General features: G+C 40.0%; 1 protein-coding gene across 1 annotated transcript in view; it reads left to right on the forward strand.

The window, feature by feature from the left end:
- Positions 1–3,929: 3,929 nt before the first annotated feature.
- The window catches only part of eml1 (EMAP like 1), a 94,373-nt gene continuing 74,369 nt past the window's right edge, over positions 3,930–23,933 (forward strand). The window contains exon 1 of the mRNA XM_035429016.1: positions 3,930–4,151. Within this exon, the coding sequence (XP_035284907.1) occupies positions 4,124–4,151 (28 nt within the window). The 5' untranslated portion in view covers positions 3,930–4,123. The remainder of the gene's footprint in view (positions 4,152–23,933) is intronic.

A 23,933-nucleotide genomic window follows, 5' to 3' on the forward strand; every position in this document is an offset into this window, starting at 1 on the left:
GAGGGGACCAGTATTATTATTACATTACATTACAGGCATTTAGCAGACGCTCTGATCCAGAGCGACGTACAACAAGTGCATCAGTTCAAGGTGCAGAGGTGCAGAAAAAACACACTAGAGTGAAGTAAAGATTGTAGTGCCAGAAGTGACCACATAGATCAGGACTCCATGTCATGGGTTGTCGAGGGAATGGACCCAAATGCAGAGTAAAAAAACCCAAAGAACTCCAAAACGGAAATTGACAGATTTTAATAACAAAAACTCAAAAACAGAAAACAGAAAATCCAAAAAGAAGCTAAACGGGCAGGGCAGAAACAGGTGGACAAAAACAGGCACGGGGAAACACGGGCAAACTCTTAGGCAAGACACACGTGGAAACACAAGCAAAAACACAAGGAACCAGCACCCGAGTCAGGGAAGAAGAAGACTTAAATAGACAAGACACTGACGAGACACAGCGGGGCACAATGCATAATCAGGCCACAGAGAGGGAAGGGAAAACGAGACAACCAAAAAAAAAAAATTGAACAATTGAAAACAATAATACAATTAAACAGGGTACAAGCAGGACACAAAACAGAAGTGCCGCCATCTGGCGGCCCAACAGACAGACCCATGACACTCCAACCCTGCAGGGTAACCTGTTCAGCAAACAAACAAACAATCCTGCCAAGTACAAACTAGCACTGAAATCACATTTGCCTAATCAGAATCAGACAAAAACAATCCTGCCAAATAAAAACTAACGTGATCGCATTAGCCTAACTAGGTACATTGAGCTAAACTAGAGGCTAGGGAGGGGTGGGGAGAGGTGCAGCCTGAAGATATGAGTCTTTAGTCTGCGCTTGACGGTAGTCAGATTCTCTGCTGTTCTGACCGCCACGAGAAGGTCATTCCACCAGCGAGGGGCCAGGACAGACAGCAGACGTGAGTGGGAAGTACAGACACGAAGAGGGGGAGGTGCCAAGCGTCCAGAGTTGGCAGAACGGAGAGGTCTGGCTGGTGTGTAGGGTCTGATGATCCTCTGGATATATACTGGTGCTGACCCCTTAGCTGCCTGGTATGCAAGCACCAAAGTCTTAAATTTGATGCGAGCCATAACAGGCAGCCCGTGGAGGTCAGTGAGCAGGGGGGTGAAGTACTTACAGTACAGTACTTACAGTAAACACTGTTTAGTTGTACAAGTTAGGCTAGAGAACGTAGGTCAATGTAAACGTAGGTCAATGTAGGTCAGCCGTCCTCCCTGGGTGCCCAGCAGTGGGTAACCGGCAATGCCTGGGTTAGCCTTGATAGCCTGGAGGAATGGTTTGCAGTAGATGACATACAGGTGGGATGCTAGGGGGCACCCCTGCATGATTCCAGTCCTGATGGCAAACAGGGCTAAGGGATGTTGATTGACAATAACTCTGCCCATTATATCTGTCATGCAGAGTTTTTCCCCGCATAGAAGTGGGCTAGGGACGTTGAGCCTCTCCAACACCCTCTCCAAGCACACAGGACTTACCCTCTGAAAGGCCTTCTCTAGGTCTAGACTGAGAAGGCTCAAGGGGGACCTGCACTCCCTTGAGTGGATTATAATATCCCTCAGGAGAAGCAGGTTGTCATTAATGGACCTTCTGGGTACACGTCTGGTCGGGGTCAATCACTGATGTTATCAGGCCTTAGAACCTCCTCATCAGTGCCTTCGCCATTATCTTATAATCGACTGAGAGGAGGCTGATTCAGATCCTTCAGGCTCCCTTTCTTCAGGACGAGAGCCACTACGCTCTGTCTCTGTTAGGCCTCCAACCACCCATCCCTGTACGCTTCCCTGAAAACAAACTTCAGTCGGTCAGGAATGTTCCCACGAGAGCCCTATCAATAAGCCTTACACTGTACACGCTCTCCTAGAACACCCTGGGTATCTCCTGGACCTCTGCTTCTTCAGACGCCACCACCCCTCTGCTGTTATAGAAAGCACAGATGTTATTAACTTTAGACTATGCCCCGTGGAAGAAAAACCTGGTGCATTTCTCATCCTCCTCAAGACCCTGGCACTTGAAGCAGAAAGTTTGTTTTTTCTGCTCCTCCCAGCAGAGGGCAGAGAGGCTCTGTTTGGATTGTTTGACCATGCTGCTAACATCCAGACCTCATGACTAGAGAAGGCTCAGTCTTTGGAGGGCAGCATTGAGTTGATCAAAAGCTGTCCTCTTTTCCATTGCCTTCCTCTGCCCGACTGACCAGAAATAGCCCCTCACATGTTCCTACACCATCTTCCACCACTCCACCGGCGAGTCAAAAAGATGTTTAAGACTGACCCACTCCAGGTAGCACTTTGAGAGGGAGAGGCTTGCTCACTCCACGCCGCTGGGGCGTGAAAAATTACGAATAATTACCGAGGCAGAACCGGGGCTGGAATCTCACCCAGACCTCTGTCTCGCGGCTACACCATGGTTGTATAAAGACAAGGGCTACGCGAGATCATAGCACAAAACAAAAACTTTAAAGTGTTTAAAGTGGCTTTAGTTTATCTAGCTATGCAAAAGAAGAAAAAAGGGCGAAGGAGATAGTATGTTCGCCCTCTAAATCAGAGTAGGATGGAGAATGGAGAGTTTTGTCTGTACATTCGGCAAATGCGGAGTTTAGACGAGGGGGTCCACTTTTTCTTATTTCCAAATGTGTGCTAGGCGTTTTGATGACTTACTGAAACGAGTAGCACCATTCATCAAACATGCAGGAACTCACAGAATTCCCATCTCTACAGAAGAGTCTCTGTACATTAATATGTGAAGTCTGCCCTCTGAACTCTCAACCGTGACGTAACCAACCATGTGATATTTGGACCAATAGCAGAGAGGGGGAGGTGGGAGAACAAAAAAGAAGTTTTCCAAAAGTTCTCCCTGGAGTCTGTCGCACACTGCACCGTACAAACACACAACACCACGTCTTTTTGTTCTTCCGTTGTTCTCATTGCTTTGTTTTGCTCAAAAACTTCTACTTCTTACGAAGTATACTGCCTATTTCAGGCCTATGCTGTACTGTGTTGTCAATATTGTTTTGTTGTAGCTGTCTTGTCACTTCTCTGTCCCTTCTCATATGGTTGCTCAGTTTGGCATTGTGGCCTGATGTAAGTGTTACAGTTGTACCATATCTTTTTACATTTTATTAGAAAAAAACTTAATGGTGCTTCTAGGAAGGTTCACAGCATCTTCAATTAAAAAATAACATTATCCAGGTTTTTGCCGTCTAGTAACATCATATTGAAGTTCCATGGACAGTTTCTTGGTCTTCATGGCCCTGTGACTGATCTGATGTTTCAGTTGTGAGATCTCACAAAGTGATATTTACTTTCTGAAACCACTGCATGTTCCCACAAGTGTTTTGGATGATGAAATGTGCTTTAGGAAATGTACTCTAAACAGAATAAGGAATTCATCAAAATATGTTACTTTTGTAGTTGTGTGACTTTTGTTTTTAAGCCTTCACTGCTATTATATACATAATATGATTTCCTTTATAGAATATGCTACACTATGTAAAATCACTTCCATCAAAGTGACAAGCAGAAGTGACTTTCTTTCTTAATGTCATTTTCCATGTGGAGGTATGGGCTTCCATGTAATGGGAAAGCTCAGCTATTGTAATTCCTACAGCAGCACATAACACCAGTGGCCAGTCTGTGCATCTTGTCTTCCCTTGGTGGCAACAAGCAGGACCACAGCTTCCCTTGTTTCAAGATGGAGACACCCACCAATTCCTAGTGGCATCCCCAGGGTCCTAGTGCAGGGATCTATTTCAGCTGCCAACAGCTCCTGACAGGTCAAAGCGAGTGAGTCTTTCAATATTAATGAGTCAGCAGTGGGACGAGACATAGTAGTCTAATCAAGGAAAGGAGGGAGCAAGCAAATTTAGCCTCCAATAGCAGCCTGGCTGCCTGCCTGTGAGATGCATTCCTATCGTCCTGCAGCCAGAAACAGCCCAGACTGTGAGGTGCATTCCTAGCGTCCTGTAGCCGACATCAGACCAGTTAGATAGTTTGCTGCAGTGACCCAGGCTCTCACAGGGGTGTTTGTTTACAAGTGAAGGCACGCACGCTGGATTTGTCTTAAGCAAAGTCTGTCGCTGTCCTCCTCAACCTACCACCATGTCGGACAGTGAAGGACTACCAATGGGTAAGTGTAAGGGGAGAAGGGGAGCTGTCCTGGGCGGGCTGGTGCCCACAGTGACAAATCACTCCAGAGCTATTAAGCAGATGACAGCTCCAGTACTTCCATAGTGCTGGAAGTGTGAGGGTTTAATAGAGTGAAATTATTTGTTCTTTGAAGTCATTGTTGAGTCCTGAGATAAATGCACTTGATATGAAATTAACTTGAGAGGTAGAGGTGGGTGTGTGTATCCACACAAAGACTAGAAACAGCGGTATTATACAGTAATTGTGTATGTGTGAGAAAGAGAGAGAGAGAGTGCGTGTGCAAACTGTGTGTTTTCCGTATGTGTGATGTGTACATGTGAGAGTTGCTGTGTGTGCTTCATTGGAATTGAAACCCTATTCTGTGTTACTGGAAACTTGGCTCATTTTACATGTTACATTGTGACATCATCTTAGATTGCTTGGGAATGCTGCATGTTTATTATTTGTTTTATTTCTGAGTTCGATGGAGGTCTGTTTCTGAGCAGTGTTTCCCTCCAGTTGAGCCAGAAGTAGGGGAGAGTTGAAGGTTGCTATGCTGACTGCCCTGCAGACAATTGGGTATAAATAGCTCTCCACCCCCAGCCCAACCCATATCACAGCGCCATTGCTGTCTCCACTCCCAACCAATAGCACAGTGCCACTGATGGGCTAGGCGCACATTTAGCTTCCTGCAGCGGCAGGTAGCAGTACTGGGAAGGGGAGTGATTACAGGCATTTGCACCCCTCCCCCGTGTCTGTGGATCACAATTTATGAGGGTGCTATCACCATGTTCCAACATTAAAATCTTTTTAAATGCAGGGACACGATGTTTGGTCAGGATTATAAAGAGTGGTCCCAGTGTATGAATTATGAAATGCCATCATAGCTCATGTTCGCAAGGGTTACTAGCAAAAACTGCATAGTGGAGCTTTGGCTGGAAGTTAAAGTTTTGCAATAAAGGCACATTTCATTCATGAAACAAACAAGAGATCTGTGATCTACAGGGCAACAAAGCCTAAATTGTTTTTTCACAGTTGGGCTGGCCTTCAGTTCTGAGTGAGTGCAGCAAAGCTGAGGCAGGCTGTGCGCAGTAATTATGGCTGAATCCACAGCTCAATTTCAGAGGTACAGCCAGCTCCATTAATTCTGTTCCTTCTGGAATGATGTCATCACATTTCCCTTGGCTCCTTTTTTTTGAAGCCATCATGCATCTTTCCAGGAAGGGGAGGGCTGTTGGGTTTTTTTCTTCATAACATGAGTTCAGAATGTATTTTCTAAATATAAAGTAGGCAGTAGCATGGGGCAGGGTGCAGGTCATGGGAATAGAATGTTGTGGAGTTAGAGTGCTACATGGCAAACTACTGTTTAGCAAGATGTTCACTTCTTTTTGCTTTAATTAATTTATGCAGTTTTTATGCATGCAATTAAAATTTGATGCATTTAAAAACATAAAACATTTATTAAACTGCATTTTAAAACTTATCCATAGTGTTTGCTTGAAAAAATAATTCAAAACACTAATTAAAATTTACTAAATCTCTCCATCCTTGTCAGTGCTGTGTTGATCCATTAGGATCATTTCTTCAGAATAATAATAAAATCTGCATGTATTTCTGGACACAGAACAGTGTTAATCAGTTGTGCTGTTGTCAGTACAGCCACTATATATTCTCAATATATTGTTCAAAAAAGGTTCTGTCAGGGAAAAGAGAACGATATCACAAACATTAAATCGTTCTGACTTCAGAAGCAAATATTTTTTTCAACTCAAGCTAATGATTTGTTTTTTATGTTTAAAATGTGTATGATTAATTGAGCTGAAAAATGAATACAACACTTAATGAACTGCAAAATAAATTTGTAGTATATTGCAAGGCTGTGCAAAATGAATAATTTTAGAATGGGCAACCATTCAATTCACATTTTGGAATTTGAATTGGCCACAGCCCACAGAATGTTGAATTTTAATTCCACTCATTCACACAAAAGAACTATTGACATGTAATTTCCCACAAAATACCAATAATTACATAATTAATTTCTAAAAACGATTCCCAACTATTCCATATACACTCACTGGCCACTTTATTAGGTACACCTTGCTAGTACCGGGTTGGATCCCCTTTTGCCTTCAGAACTGCCTTAATTCTTCGACATGTTGTGCGTTCTGCATACCTCGGTTGTAATGAGTGGTTATTTGAGTTACTGTTGCCTTTTTATCAGCTTGAACCAGTCTGGCCATTCTCCTCTGACCTCTACCATCAACAAGGCATTTTTGCCCGGAGAACTGCTGCTCACTGGATATTTTCTCTTTTTCGGACCATTCTCTGTAAACCCTAGAGATGTTTGTGCGTGAACATCCTAGTAGATCAGCAGTTTCTGAAATACTCAAACCAGCCCGTCTGACACCAACAACCATGCCACGTTCAAAGTCACTTAAACCACCTTTCTTTCCCATTCTGAAGCTTGGTTTGAAATTCAGCAGATTGTCTTGACCATGTCTACATGCCTAAATGTATTGAGTTGCTGGCCACATGATTGGCTGATTAAATATTTGCGTTAATGAGCAGTTGAATAGGTGTACTTAATAATGTGGGCGGTGAGTGTATATCATGTTTGAATGAATTTTGAAAACTTTAGGGTTCATAGTGTGGTTACAGTTAAAAACTTCCTTCTACAAAATTCTGGAAATTAGGTATTCCATGTTCCACAAAATGGACACATCCATTGCAGGGAGAAAAATATTCATTATTAAAATTAAAATTAATAATAATAATAATAATAATAATAATAATAATGATATTAATAATAATAATAATAATAATAATAATAATAATAATGACAAATATCGCTGCAAAGCAGTGATTCCAGGGTCCAAGCAGGCAGTGCAACAGTGCAGCACCGCTACAAACATTTTCAGTCTCTGTCAAAATTTGACATGGTTGTACCCAGCTTAGTGGTTAACAAGCATACAAGTTTCATGAGGATCGGCCATTGCTAAGTTTGTCACACACCCACTTAAAACTGATTGACTCATGGTGGCCATATTTCTTTCAGATATGACTTCATTATTGCTCATTCAATGGGAGGCCGACATAAAGACATAGCCTGCAAAGTTTCAGCTTCATTGTTCAAAAAATTAATGAGTTAGAGTCATTTTAATGTATTTTCCTCTTACTAGGCCACCTATTGGCAAAAGGCCACCAAGATTACCAAGCAACCTCTAAGGCAAACATTTCCCGCTTTTGTGATGATCAGATGAAGCATCCAGCTGTTTTAGTAAAAATGGCCATGCCCACAATAATTTGCATATAGCGGTCGTATTGTTTTGAAAACTCAATATTTTTGATAATTATTTCATTTCAGACTCCACAAATTCTTTCAATAATAATTTGGTGAAGCTTAGTTTAACCTGGAGTTACCAAAAATAGATTTCGTCAAAAATTCAAAATGGATAAACAAATTGGTTGCTGATGGTTGTTTAATTGAAGAAGTAGGATGCACTGATGTAAATTATGATTTTCCATTAACCATAGCCAAAGATACACTTTTTGAAAACCTTCATATTTGCTACAGCGCCCCCTAATGGCCGAATGATCCCAGATTTTACATGGCACCAAGTCAAGAGGTCAACATACCCACCAGGTTTCATGATGATTGGCCATTCTTAAGCCTGTCAAACGGCTGCTGATATCTGTTTGGCTGTGGGCAGGCATGTCTTTAAGATATCTTTCGGTCTTTGCAAACACTGCCCAACACAGAGATATAAGAAGCAACATTTAAACCTGATTAGTCAAACGGTTGAAGAGTTATAGGAATTTACTTGTTATAGCCCACCTAGTGGCAAAAGTGTGCCAATTTTTGGGCCAAAACATAAATGGTTGTGTTACAACACCACCATCTAGCCCCTGTTTTTATCTTATTGACAACAGACCATTTCATTTTAACCAGGATCTTACATGAAAGAAATGAAAAATTTAATTTGGCCATAGCCTATTTATGCTTTAAAAACAAACACAGAACCAAATAGCAAAAGCAAATAGCCTACTATACAGACCAATCTGGTGTGTGCTTATAATAAATGCCCCCTCCTGGGAAAGGAAATCAGCATTAGTGGACCCTAGCTAATGGATGACCCAGAACCAAAATTGCTTGAGAGCTAGGTACCACCAGATAAGTGCAGTTGGTGTTTTTCATTCTGTAGAGCTATTGGACGGGGGCATCAGTGTAATAAAGGACCATGAGTTGTCCCAGGAGGTAGTATTGGAGAGTCAATGGTACTATACTGACTCTCCCTGCAGCTGAGCTTGCAGCTGAAGTATAGTACCAGTTGCTCCACCCCACTCACCTTCTTTATCCTTTATCTGAGCCCTGTCAACCTGTCAGAGAAAAGCAGAGAAATCAGGGTCAATCAAATATATTGCCACACAAGCAACCATAAATTTTCAAAAAAGCAGCCAGGCACAACTCTGTCCACTGGACCAGATCAGGGGCTTTCAAGTGTGGTCTATCAGGGGACTTGCAAGAGTAGAAATGTTTGGCAATAATAGCTAGGTAGCTCCAATAACAACCTCACTTGCTTTTTAGACTTGGGTTGGGGACAAGCTGAAATAGTTGTCCTTGTCCCAAGAGGAACCCAAAATATGGTAGCTCCCTCAGCTTAAGTGCATCCTTACCTGGGTTCAGGACTGCCCATAAATGCTGTATATACCTCTGCCAGTTGTTACCATGGATGGTGATGTCATCCAAATAAGCAGCAGCATCGACAGCATGTGGTCATACCAGCTTGCCCATCAGCAGCTAGATGGTAGTGTGCACACCATGCAACCTGTACGGAATGTTTACAAATTGATGTAAACCAAACAGAGTGGATAAAGCTACAAGCAACAAGGGAATCTGCCAGTAGCCCTTGGTTAAATTTTGTGTCTAATACAATTGAACCATGCCCACACAATGCAGCAGCTCATCCACCTGAGGTATATAGCTATACACTTTGTTGTACGTCGCTCTGGATAAGAGCGTCTGCCAAATGCCTGTAATGTAATGTAAAAAAATGTAATATGATAGACATAAAATTTTGAAACTGCATTTACCTTTTGGTGGTCCATGCTCTAGGCCAGTGGTGTCAAACTCGTGCCATGGAGGGCCGTGTGTATGCAGGTTTTCATTCTAGCCTCAGATCTTGATTATATAATTAGTTAAATTATTTGCTGAATTAGGGATGCAGGTTTGTGCACAATGGTGACCCGACGTCTATGGTGACCCGCATTGTCTAAATAAAAATTTTCTTATATTCTGTGCTTCAATGCAGTTAAACGCATATGGCTGAATGAGTAATTGGACTTAATTAAGGCAGCATTAATTGGTTGGAATGAAAACCTGCATACACATGGCCCTCCATGGCACGAGTTTGACACCACTGCTCTAGGCACTATAGACAGAGTGAGTGACATAAGTCCAAAACCAAAACAAAACAAAAAAATGTCTCGCTGTCCCAATACTTTTGCATTTCACTGTATTTCAAAACAACTGATGGTTCATTATGAAATTTCATTAGACAGTGTTGGATATCTGATCTTTAGATAATCATCTTTGAGAAACAGACAATATAATTTGTATGACCATAGGATTGTATCTGTTTGATTGAATTTTGGTTTTTGTACATCCTTGGATTACTTTGGGACGAAAGCTGTGGTTTGGTGTCTTCTTACATTCATTTCTTGTGTGACTGCCCATGTCTGTAACCTTTGTTAATTGTTTTAAGGTAGTTGAACCTCGTCTTTAGTGTCACGGTTTCTGTGCAGGGTAGATTATTTTTCTGTGCCTGCACCGGCTCAGTGGTTAGCATTCCCATTAGCCACTCGGCTAATCGTTATTTTGGTGTGTGGGGACGATTAGTTCGAGCTTGCAGATTAGCCACTCGGCTAATCGTTATTTTTGGTTCCTGTGGGAGGATTGTTCCTGCTTGAACATTCCGTGCATTCCTGCAGGGTTACCTCTGATCTGTTTCACCTGTGGGTTGCTCACATCTTCCGCTGATTACCAGCCACACCTGTGGCTGGGTATTTAAAGCGTCAGTAGGCAGTGGAACGGTGCTTGAGTGTAACGTGTTTTGCTCTAGCCAGTTCCCTGTCGTATTTCTGAGCAAGGTGTAAGGAATTTAAGAACAAAGAAATTTAAAAAGATTTCTGACTTCAGTTTGTTTGTTTTTTCTTTTGAGAAAAAGGTATTAGGACGGTATATGTCCAGATTCTGAGGCTGGCGGTTTTAAGGGGTTATTGTGTCACCGTTGGGGCACAAACCTTTCTGCCCCTTACTAACTAGTTTCCCCCCTGGTTTTAGTTGGCCTCAGAACGTCTTTTGTTTGTTTTTGAAAAGACATTTTCTTTTTCTCTGCTTCGGGTCGAAGTCGTTTTTTCTTCTTTTCTTTTCCCTGTTCCTTTATTTTCTTTATATACTCCTTCTTCCTCTGTTACCCGTTTAGGGGTTTATTCATTTTTTGGGATACGTCCCTTAGGAGTATAGCACCCCCTTCTCATTTCGTCTCTCACGAGACTCAGTGGTTACTGGAGTGCCCCTTTGGTAACTTATAGATCCCCTGTTTGGTCGCGTCTGGTCTTCACACTTCTCCTCCCTCACATTTAGATTAAGTTGATTAGATTTGAATATTTGTTGTAACTTAATAAATTTCTTAATTTTCATCTGGTTGTGAGTTTTGATAAAGGTTGATCCAACAGTTTGCTCTGCTTATCAACAAATTTGGTGATTTAATTGATGATTGATATCTTTGATAATAATGACCAAATTGAATCAAATAAACATATTTTACATGTTGGATAAGTGAGGTGTTTTAACTGTTGATAAACTTTGGTTCAGAGTGCCGGACGTCAAACGAGGGTGTTAACGGTTAGAACTTCTGGGTTCGGAAAATGTAACGTATATATCAATGAATATTAGATAAAAATATAGATAATGATTGTTGAGTTCTGATAGGTAAAATCCCCATTTGTAAAAAAGTGGAAACCAACATGGTACGATTTGGTTTTGTTGCATGGAAAATATTTTACCTGAAGATAGAGATCGCGACTGGCAAAATTGAACTTTTAATTGCAACTGGTGGAAATGAATTAGTCAATGAATATTCATGAATATTCATCTCTTGTTGTCAGGAGCAGTTGAAATGTTCTATGTTTCTTTCTTTGATAGCTGAGCTTGATTACCTCCAAACATAATCATGTTTTATTTTTTTATAAGGGACTTAAAACCAGGAATCCTTTGATAGTGATATCATATTGCTTAGCCCTGCTTCCAAAAACATAAGGATACTTTAATATTCAAATTCAGACAAGACGGTCCCTGTCTGCAACCACACCCCCACACTTCACACCTCACCGAATCAGTGCAGCCATGTTGACCCTCTCTCTCTCAACCATATCCCTTATCCCTAATAAAACTGCTTATAAGTAGAGACTTTTATTTATCGTGTTAGTTCGATTTAGAGTCAGAGTAACAGTCTGAATCAGGAGGAAGAACTTGGTTCTGGGGTACCTAACATCAGCCAGTATCCTCTGTTGTGGTGGAAATTCTGGGGTTGATATCTGCTGTTGTCAATGCACTGAGGAATCTGAACTTTGCATTTGGGCCTGGTGTTGTGTGGTGTTTGGTATGTACTGGATTGGACATTTTTGTCTTATAGCTCACCTGGCATTTTAAAATTTTCATCCCTGGTCTTTTGGAATATCCAGTCTTTTAGTTTTCTGGGACTATTTTGGGAAGAAACAAGCTGTGGTTTGACATTTTCTTTCATTAATTTCCTTTGTGGTTGTAACTTGCCCATGTCTAACATTGTGTTTGTTATTTTTTAAGGTAGTTGAACCTTGTCTTTAGATTAGACGTGAACATTTGTCATAACTTCATTAATTTCTTTCATTAATTTTAATCTGATTTTGAGTACATTTGATAAAATATGTACATTTGATAAAATTTATCCAACAGATTGCTCTGCTTGTCGCCGAATTTGGCAATTAAAAATAATTTTTGATATCTTTGATCAATTAACAAATTAAATCCACTAAATGTATTTTACATGTTGGATAAGTCAGGGGTCTTAATCGGTATAGAGTGCCGAAAGTCAAACGAGGGTGTTAACTGGTTAAAACCCCTTTCACTTAAATATCTTTCTCTTAATCCTCACTTCCCCTACAACTGGTATGAATGTTATTGGAGTGTGTATTATATTGGTTAGCATTATTTTTTATCAAGTGGGTCCCACCTCATCCTGTCCCATGATTCAGTGGGTTCTGATCCATAGTTTGGAAAATAGTGGCTTAAATACTGGGGCACAACTTTAGTTTGAACATTTGGGAAGTTGAAATGCATAGACCATGAGAACTCTCTTGGGGGGACCAGGGTCATGGGTCCCCAGATGAATTTTTTTTTTTTTAAAGAACCGCTGTGAAATGATAATTTCTGGTGACTTCTGAAGCGGAACATACTACCAATTACTGATCGTAAGTCTGTCACAGATAACATTGACAAGTGTTAGAAGTTGTTAAAATCCACAAAAACTTAAAAAGTGGAAGAAGTCAGTCTTTTTGAAACAATAATTTATTAAATCAATTTTTAGACCTCATGGGCAGCAGTGGAAGCAATTGGAATAACGTGTGACAGTAACAAGTGCTTTATGTTTCAAAAAATCAACAGACGTTGTTGGCTGTGAGTTCTATATAAAGTTGCAATAGAGATTTCAGTATGCTGATTTCTGTATTCTGTAACTTTGCAACATGACAGCAGGCCAAATCGTATTGCAAATGTATTGCACTTTAGCTTGTGATATTGACTCCAGTGTTATAGTCGAGTCTTTTTGGTTCCATGCAGTCCCAGATTTTATGTTTCAATCAGTCATATTGTCTGGCTATATTGGCTGATGTTGATAACATCATGTTGTTGTTTCATATTATAGGGCAAATTTAAATTGCAAACAAGATTCCTCAGTAAAGGACAGTATCAATGTATCGATGTATCAATGTGAAATTGTATGAAAAATGTAACAACTTTTACAATTAAGCAGAGAGCACGAGGCTCGCCTGTAGGACTGTTTGTATTTGGTTTGTATTTGTGATGGTGTCATAATGCACTGCTGTAAACTAATGGAATGAATCAGTCTTAGCCTGGATATACTCTCCCTTGCAATCATGTGTCCTAATGTTTCCTAGTTTTACAGAATTATGTTTTTTGATACTATTTCAGTTTTAGTGTATGTTTTGTCCAGACAGTTCTTGTGCGCCACAAAGGATATTTTATACTTACATAAGGATACTTACAGTTTCTGTTTACATACTGGTTTTACAATGGAATTTAATGTTTGCTGTTTACAGAATAAATAAATAAATAAATAATACAAAAAATACACTTCAAGTTACTTCAAATTAGCTTGCACAATGCCACTGTGCCTTCAGAGGTTATATGTATAAATATTGTTTTGTTTAAAAAATATTGGATCCAAGACCACTGTGATCAAAGAAGTACAATTTAAAAATTGATATTTGTTTATAATCATGAATAAAAGAAATGTTATTGGAGTTACGCCTGAGGTCCACTTGGTGTCAGTATATTCCTGAATTTTAAAATATGAATGTTCAGTCCGAATGATATTTCTGATGGCTTGTTCTTGATGTAAATGCATTAAATACATGTTAATACTGTTTTAAAAAATCACACTCATAAATTCAAATGGGCCATGATAAATGATTGTGAAATAAACAGGTTAAATTATCCGATGCAAGATCTTTTGGAATCCAGAAATGTGCTTTTTTTTTTTTTGAGACATGAACAGAGAAATTTTTCCAATGCACATCTACATATGTGATTTAGTTTTTGGGTTATTTCCCCCCCCCCCCCCCCCCATGCCCCCATTTATCTCAGACCCAATACACTGAATTCAGTAAAGGGGGGGGGGGGGGGGGGGGGGGGGGGGGGGGGGGGGGGGGGGGGAACTCCTCCTGCTCACCCAACATTGCCACTCATTCACCGCCCATTCTGCTAAAAGTCTGCTGACATTTAAATGCATGCCCTCTGTTATCATATCCCCCACATTCCCCAAGGCCATCAGTCTCATGCTCCCCAGGATACACTTGTTCACATTCAGCTGTAGATAGAGAGGAATTGTAACCTTTTCAAACCTGCAGCTATGGGCCAAAACACCTCCACACCCTAATCACAACTTTCTGAATGCATTACTGCCATAAATGATAAATGGACCGCATTTATATAGAGCTTTTATCCAAAGCGCTTTACAATTGATGCCTCTCATTCACCCATATACACACACACTCACACACCAACGGTGAAAGGCTGCCATGCAAGGTACCAATCAGCTCGTTGGGAGCAATTAGGGGTTAGGTGTCTTGCTCAGGGACACTTTGACATGCCCAGGGCGGGGGATCGAACCGGCAACCCTCCAACTGCCAGAAAACCGCTCTTACCTCCTGAGTTATGTTGCCATAAACACTTAAGCGCTGCCTGAGCTCACTGAAAAGTCACTGGTGATGAGCACTACCAGTGTTGTTTATGTAAAGTCACTGTGGTCATGAGCACTACCTGTGTTGTTTGCGTAAGTCACTGTGGTCATGAGCACTACCTGTGTTGTTTATGTAAAGTCGCTGCGGTCATGAGTGTTTGACATCAACTGTGTTGCATCAACTGAATTTGAAATGAAAACCTCTCCGAAAATGAATAAAATACTTTTTGTCCATTATGAAGCATTTTAATTAGTCAATTTTTCACCAGAGCCCCTATAGAAATGCTAGAATAGGAACAAATGACATAATGCAAAAACATTACAATACACTTTGGTACACATACCTATATATGTAATCATACACTCAATTTTTTCTGTAATCTTTTGTTGCATGCCCAGAGATAACATTTCTCAGTACTGTGTTTCAGAAATGTTGCTAAACAGTCAAAGGGAAATTTTACATTTATCTAGCACGTCAGCACACAGTACATTTGAATAAATACTTGTCATGCCCATGGAGATGCTACTACCCCATAGTCCACCTTATGTACAATAAAAAGATAATATTCCATCAGTAAAATGCTGGCAATGTTCTAGCTTCATGGCAAATGAAACATGACATCAAACATAACATATGACTGCACCATCTATGAATGCTTATGTTACAGTACCAAATAACTTTCAAAAATCATTATCCTCTACCTGATAAATGCAGCCTTTGAGTCCTTACAGGGGGCCAACGTTTTCACCAAGTTAGATCTCTGCAACACCTACCATCTAGTGTGAATACAGGAAGGGGATCAATTGAAGAACATCTTCAACACCCCCATAGGGCACTACGAATACTTGATTATGGCGTTCAGCCTAACTAACTCCTTTGCTGTTTTCCAGGCGTTCATTAATGATGTTCTCTGGGACCTGCTCAACCGATGTGTGTTTGTGTGCCTGGATGACATCTTAATCTTCTCGCAGTCTATGCAAGATCACATCCAACATGTGTCAGGTGCTCCAGAGACTCCTTTAACACCAGAGTCTTTTCAACAAGCATGAGAAAAGTGAATTTCACACTTACTAAACCACCTTCCTGAGGTTCATTGCTGAGGGGCTGCTCAAGATGGACTCCAAAAAGATCCAGGCCTCCTCAATCATGGAGGTTAGGCGTTGCCTGGGCCAACTTCTACAGGCGGTTCATTAGAAATTTAAACTCCTTAGCCACTCCCCTGACTGTTTTTACCAAGGGCGCACACACTAAGTTCTCCTCGTCACTGGAAGCAGAACTAGCATTTCATAACCTGAAGCGTCACTTCTGCTCAGCATCTATACTCATGCACCCCAACCCCGCACTACCCCTCATCATAAGGGGGATGTGGGAGTAGAGGCTGTCCTGTCTCAGTGCTCCCCCAGAGTTCAGAAGCTTCATCCTTATGCCTTTTTCTCGAAGTGTCTTAACCACGCTGAGAGAAACTACGACGTTGGTAATAGAGAACTCTTGGCGATCAAGTTTCCTCACCTTTGTGTCACTAGTCATTAGTTCCACCTGATTGTTCTCTGTATTTGTTTAGTCTTTGTTCGGTTTTTGTTGCCTTCCCATGTGTCCTCAGCCTGATTTCTTATTCCTGTCCTCTGTGTTTACCCTGTATTTGTAAATAGAAATTGTCTTCAAATAGAATTTGAAAATTGCAACATTTGTATACTAGTTTGTGATAGGTAGGCTCGCAATGATTATAAGATAGTACTGGCTGTGTGCTATTAATCAATTATATTGGCCTTTATTGCCGGGCAACGTCTAGCTTTTAACTTGAACCATTATTGCATATGCATCTAGATACTAATGAAGGTCTGTGATCGAAATGTTAATTTGCCTTGAATTTTGAACATTTTGCAGGCTACTTGACAATAAATCAATGTTTTCGCTGCTTCTTCGGACTTCATCGATTTTTATACACCGGTGTGCGGTATATATATAATGTCTTCTACATTTTTCAATGTAAAAAATACATTTAAATCATAGGCCTATGATGTTTAGGAATACATAATGTCTGTATTTTACAATAATAATGTTAATTTGTCTCTGCCGGGAAGATCTCACAGGAAAGCAGCACCAAATGAAACACTAAACTGAATCTTGAAAGGGACACCTCTACGTGTACAACTAATGGTAGGATTGTGCAAGTATTCCACAACAGCTGATATTGATAGTAGAATGACATGGTATAATTACACAAGAATTTCATTTGTGTATTTTGCTATTTAGTGAGAAGAATTTTTCACTGTTGTTTTGGCATACTTTTGGCCTATTGTTGGCTTTTTATTGTTATGATGGAACACAATTTTTTGTGGTGAAATAATATTTTTATGAACTCCCAGATAGACACTACTATCCAGTTTGTCACGCCTGGTGTATATTATTGCATGTGAGACGGGACTGGGGGTGCTTAGTACATGGTACACTAGAACAATGCCCTATACAGAGTTTTTAATTACCACCATTGTTGCGTAGTTTGTCCATTTAACAAGCACCCCCAGTCCAGTCCTAATACTAATAAAGCTAGATCACAGAGGTTGTTGTTTCCACTCATAGTTTGGTTGCAGGAGCAATAAGTGTCCGAGATTAGCAATCTCAGGACCTCGTTGTCCTGTCCACAAGAGGTCTTGCATGCATTGGGTTAAACTTGGAAATATTTTTGTCACTATATCTCCGGACATTTAAATATTTTGCATAGCTTGCTGTTTGTAAACTTGAAGTTCAGATGGACAGTTCTCGTAAAATCTGGAGTATAATGTAGTGGGACTTCAGACTGCAATGGTATACTTATTCTTTCTGATTACTGTTTTGGCCTTGCTTGTATCTATTCTCACTGGTCTTTTCTTGTGTTCTTGTGTCTTTATGTGCCAGTCTAGACTAATTTTTCTCCTTTGGTCTGAAGATATGTTGCAATATGTGCCAACAGAGACACTTGGAGGATAACTGCTGAAATTCAAGTAGAAACAAGTGTTTAAAAAAGATGGTACTGCACAAAGTTCGGCATTTATACTTTGGCGAAGGCCTGCGGGGGGGCATCAGTAGTTTGTATGATAATGAGATTCCAAACCCCTGACTATTTGTAAATTGTCCAATCACACTCCGTGACAAAGTATGACGGTGTCTGCTACATACACATTCTAGAGGTTTGTGACATTGAGAAAAAGTGTCATTTGTTTTCAGTTTTCAGTCATTTCTGAAGAGCGACATTTATCAAAAATGCCCTGTGATGAAGTATAAATTAGCCGGCTATCTTCTCAGTTGGGCCACACATTATTGCTGCTGTTAATACTTGTAGAGCTAGGCCCATTCCTTAACACTCCTAACATTTGGTTGCTCTTATAAAATGCATTTGCAAGTGTTTATCATGTTTTAACTTTTTTAAACTTTCAAAAAAAAAAAAAATGCTATGTATGTATCTGTAAATCTAACATAAAACTATAGATGCAATTTATGTGTGAATCATCCTTGTAGATTATATTTGGCATATTGGTGTATTATGCTTGTATGCCATAACCAGTGCCTGTCGCTGTAATCAGTATTATTACTTATGACACACGGTTTGAGGGCGCATTTGGATGTTTGGTAATAGGAAGTTTTGTTCTTGCTTGCACTATTTTAATAATATCCATCATTCAACAAATCAGTACATGCTTACCTTCAATAATAGCAGAAATAGAATTTTCAGTGGAAAGCACACCAAGAGGAATATGTTTAATATATGGAATATCTGTGTTTGAACCTGAATATCTGCCAAAATCTATTGCTAATAAACTAAAATGTCAGACTGTCTCCAAGGGTTTCTCCCATCAATTAATTTCCATATTGATATTTCATTACTGCAGGGGTTAAGTCCAGCTCTCTCCCCTTATTTCAGCTGTCCCAGTAATTAGGTCTGGCAGTCAGCCCTGTTGATCCTGTTTGGACAGAGTGTAGTTTTAGTAAGCAAGTCTGTAGCAGACTGCAATACTTCTCTAGTATTTTAGCATCTGCTCAGATGAACATAAAATAGCACCAGGTCTGAAACAGCCTCCTAACTGCTGTGTCCTCAAAATATGTACTGTCTACTAAACATACTATCTACTGTTTAGTGAATATTTTTTTAGTTTGTTGTAGGGAATGCATGTCTACTAATTATAAAATGGTGAGGATAAATAGTTAAAATGTGTTCATTTTTACAATCCTCTCAGAGCACCAATGGTGTAGCAAGTAATCAGTCTCATAAATTATTATTATCTAAAATATCTAAAAATAAATTTGGAATTTCAATTAATAATTAAAATTACCAATATTAATCGTTAAATATAATTAAATCAAATATTAAATAAATACTGAGAACCTGAGTGGGCCTGACTAGCTAGCTAGCCACAGTAAATATGGAAAAGCTAGTATAAATTGTTCTTCATTACTTAAAGTAATAATCTCGAAGATTTTCATTAAAATAAATGTATTTTAAGTCACTATCTATCGCTGCATTGGGTAACACAATGGTGATTGAGCCTATTTTTATATTAATTTATACTATTATTATTATCATAATTCATGATTAAAAAACTTGGTGTCTGTGGCGACATTCCCAGGAAAAAATCACAAGCGGCGCACAGTCAGTGACGCGTTTTTCATCACCAATCAGTGGTTGGTCCGCCAGAGAGGGTAGGCGGAACTAACGCAACAGGCTCGCTCTTCAACTCACTTGTGTGTGAGCGGCGTACTGTTTTTTCTGGTGTCTGCAGGCGTTACAATAACAGAGAAAGGGGGGGTTGGGGGAGTTATGGAACCCTAAAAGGTTTCTGGGTAACATGACAGATCATATTATTTGTTGATGTAGATTTCGTATTACATTTAATGACAATGTAACTTTACTAAATTACATAGCTATTTGCACAGCTAACGCTAGCTACCGGACCATGTCAAGAAAGACAACATTAGTTTAGACAACGTTGCGCACAGTATCCATCTCTCATATCAGGTAACGTTGTGTTAGCTAGCTAGCTAATGTAATTAACACAATCTAATGTCGGCTAACAATTAGAAAAAAACGCTAGCTAACGTTACCGACTGGTACCGACCTCGCAAACCGTCTCTCGAATGCAATGCTACCTTGTTGCAACATTGCAGTGTAGCTAACTAAAGGCCAGTTCAGATCAATGATTTGCAACGAGACTGGGTGCAACTTGCAAAATTCCAAGACGTCTGATTGTAAACGTTCTAAAACTGCACTTGGCGATTTGACAAGGACGTCTTTTAACCTCTTAGCGCATTGCCCCTAGTGGTGGGCACGCCCGCGTGCCTAGATTACTAAAGTCAAACATTCGGTGCTACTGCAACCAACGTGTGAGATGAAAACAGAAACGCGTTGTTTCAGTTTCATTAGTAGACGATACATGACAACTATGCCGAAAACGGAGTTTCGCAGCCCCACCATTGTCGCTCCGGTCGTTCATTTAACACGCACCCCCTCCCTGCAGTCTCATCTAAAAAACACCCCCCACCCTTGACATAATGGACAATATTGTCTATCCTGGCATTAATAAAAATATTCTTTCACCACTAAAAAATCGTATTCCGTCATAGCAGCAAGATAAACCCGACAATAGCACTAAGATATGCCTATACAGCAGTGAAAACGCTGCTCACTGAATAACGAAATAAACGAGAAAAAGTTTTTAAAAATGATACCATGTCATTCTACAGTCAATATCTGGGACTAAATATTGAATAAATATAAAACCTTACTGTTGGTTTTACGTGTAGAGATGTCCCTTTTGAGACTGCGTGGTCATATTGTCTTGGACAATCCGTTTGGGAAGTATAGGCGCATCTGTGACGCCTGGGTATCTTCCAAAATAGCTGTGCGTAACACCACACCTGTTGTTTACGGCGTCGTCGTCCTTTTTAGTACAGTCTGACTTGATTTACAATTCATTTATTCGGTAGGCGAGAGTATAAGCTTTCTAACGATGTATAACATGTCTAATTCTGCTTTTGGAATAGCGTTTTATAGGTCAGCGTAACAGAAAATATTCTTACCATAGCATTCACTTACGCAATCACTCTGTTAGCAGACAAATACGATGCACCTAACGAAACGTGTTCAAGGATATTTCGTAATTTCTTGGAAAATACTATTATTATTGAGGACTTCTGAACATAGCTAAACCATATGTTTGCTGATAGACCTAGCTGACATCGTTTTCTGGAGCAAAACAGAAGCGAATAGAACAATATCATTGATACCGTCTCTGTCTCTATCTACTGAACATAGAGGAGATTTCATCATTGCTATGTAAGTATTACCGTTCAAAATATTTCGGTTATATACGTTATTTTTGAAATTGAGTATCTTTAAATAGGTTAGTGGTGTTATATAATGTAAATATTTTTTAAGCGTTAGACGGAAGTGTAATAGTTTTTGTGAAGCATGCAACAGTGATGACGTCATAGCTGGAACATTGCCAAAACGTGGTGGACGGGTGAAAATTGTTTTCATGTTGTCTCATCCCCATACAAGAAAACATACGGGAGTACAGAGTATAGAAATACACACGAGTTAATTATTACACATTTAGGTACTGTACCGCATTGTGTGACAATGTTTTTGCATTATTTTTTTAATCTGATAGCAATGTTTCATCTTAAACCCTCATAAGGGGCTCATTTATATGCTTTATAATGGACAAAAATCATTTTATTCAATTTTGGGAGAGATTTTGGATATGTTTCTGGACACCTAGCTATTTTAGACCACTGTACTGACTGAAAGCTTGTAATTCCCATTTGAAAATTATGCAACAGTGATTTTCTTGAGTCAAAACAGTTGATTTGTAGTGAAATACATGGATATGTTATGATTTACAGCAATGCATAATTTAGACATTTTGGATAGATTTGGAGATGCTGGGTACACTGCTTAGTTTTTGCTTCATACATCTATAGTAGTTCTACATATCCACCCTTAGATTTTATGAACTTGTGGTCAAGACGTTTTTGACCTAGCACATGTATAGTTTAACCTCCTGCATATATTCAATCTCGCAGTATTTCATTGCAAACTTAAAAAGTGCAAATTTATTTTGGATTTTTTGTCAAAACAATTGCATTTGTGGCACTTTATTTCTTCCAAAATTATGAATATAAACTAATCTGTGTTAGTATTGTAAATTGTACAAATGTCTTGCTTCATTTAAGCCATTTTTCAAGTCTCTGTGGTGTTCACGTCTGGAGTTATAAAGCTTTAAATAGGGTACCCCCTAAATGGGCAAGGATTGGCAAAATTTGGCTTGTTCCTTAAGAGGTTAAAACCTCAGTGCAGGCAACGACTCTGCTACTAGCCAGTTCACACCGCTGCAATTTTCTCTGCAACATTCTAAAACCGTTTCGCCTCGTTGCGAATCATTGATCTGAACTGGCCTTAACGTTACCGTTATTTACATTGCCATCGAGTTCATCAATATATTATAATGATTGGAATGAAGCCGGGGTATGTGGAGCAGAGTGGGGTCTGATTTCTGAAGACGTCATGCAGGAGAAAACTAAATAAAAGAATACGGCAGTATGGATTAGCATTGTCATTATTTTATTACGCTTCCTCATATGTTCCTCCAGCCTTTATGCCCTTTTTGATGAAATCTCCTTTGTTTTTGTTTTATTCTTCTTGTTCTGATTGCTAATTTAACACCCAGCTCAGCTTTATTCTCGAACAGTTTAGCTAGCAAAACCAGAAACACCAGGTGTAACATTTTGCAAGGCAGTTATTTCAAAAATACCACACAACAATCATTCACAAAAAAGACTGCTTATTGTGCACGAGATACATAATTGCACGAACCACAGCGAATCCCGCAAATTCGTTTCTGCAGTGTAAAGATGTTCAATCCGGGCAAAAGGTGGATAAAGAACGTTTGCAGAAATTGATCATCACTAATTCTACCCCAGGTTTGCTACGGCATTTTAACCCGGCTCGGCAGTGTAAAGACATCTTGAGTTAGCCTAATGTTAGACAACGAATGAGTATGTACATAACGTTACTTGTATAACAACAGTTTTTTATTCAGTAAATAGTAAGTGTTATAGTTGGCGTGCCAACTGACTGACGTCACACAGGCGACACTGGTTGGATCCGGTTGGATCTATGGGAAGTGAGGTCCAAAAACACACCTGCAATTACCGCTTCTAGCCATTGGCACCGCCATAGAGAACGAAACTGAAATCTTCGAGATTGTCACTTTAAATCGTTAGTGAAAATGTTTAAATATTGACACTGCTTTATTACTGTTAATCTATATTACGTTCTAGCGAAGTGGCTGTCCCGTGAATGACAATTGCAAGTTGTTTTCATTGTAATTTATTATTTTATTTCTATATTCCATTCCTTGTAGGACCACACACATATACAAAAGCTGCTGCTTAACAGTCAAAGTATTGTCAAGCTGTACTGTCATCTTATGTTAGACGCTCTTCATTTTAAGCAACTGTGTGCATTCTGATCAATAACCCACGATGATCATACCATACTGACCAGTAATATCACCCTCATAAATAAATACCCGCAACAGACAGCATGTTTCTCTCTTTTGGCTGTGATCTCGGTCATCTGGCAGTGTGGTCTTCAGCCCGGCCTGAAATCAGGCTTGTACTATGAAGCCATCTATACTTCCCATGTAGTATCCACCCCCTACTTTGAGTTTGAGACAGCTTATGGGCCCTAATCTGCCTCTTAATGACATCACCATCCAGCTCAGTGTGCCATGTGGTGGAGCAAGCTGGGGGAAGGGGGAAGGAGGAGTGTTTATTCTCCTTCTCACTTTGCCAGTCAGGTGCTTAGACGCTGTGCATGGTGGTGGAGAGCATAGTGGGGTCCTCACCAGGCAGCATTCAGGATTCACCCATGAAGCCCATCCCAGCGGAGCTTCCCCAATGTGACATCCTGATCACCCTTAAGGCCGGCTTCATCATGGGTCAGTGAGCTGTATGCAGGGCAGGGGTGGAGAAGGGCTTGGGCTGGCAGCAGCTGGGAGGAATTGTGATGCAATGTTGGGTTGAGTGGTGGGGGAGGGGAGAAGCTGTGATGTGATGTTGAACAACTTATTGGGAGCACAGCTGGTTTGGTGGGCATAGCTGGAGACAAGTCTGCACTGTAAGACAGTTATTTATTTTGGCTGTCATTTGCATTTTGCCAGACCAACTGCATCGTTGTTGTATTTAATCATATTCTGGAGATCTGTGCAATGCTGGACTGTGC

This window comes from Anguilla anguilla, chromosome 1, assembly GCF_013347855.1.
Source record: "Anguilla anguilla isolate fAngAng1 chromosome 1, fAngAng1.pri, whole genome shotgun sequence".
Classification (NCBI taxonomy): domain Eukaryota; kingdom Metazoa; phylum Chordata; class Actinopteri; order Anguilliformes; family Anguillidae; genus Anguilla; species Anguilla anguilla.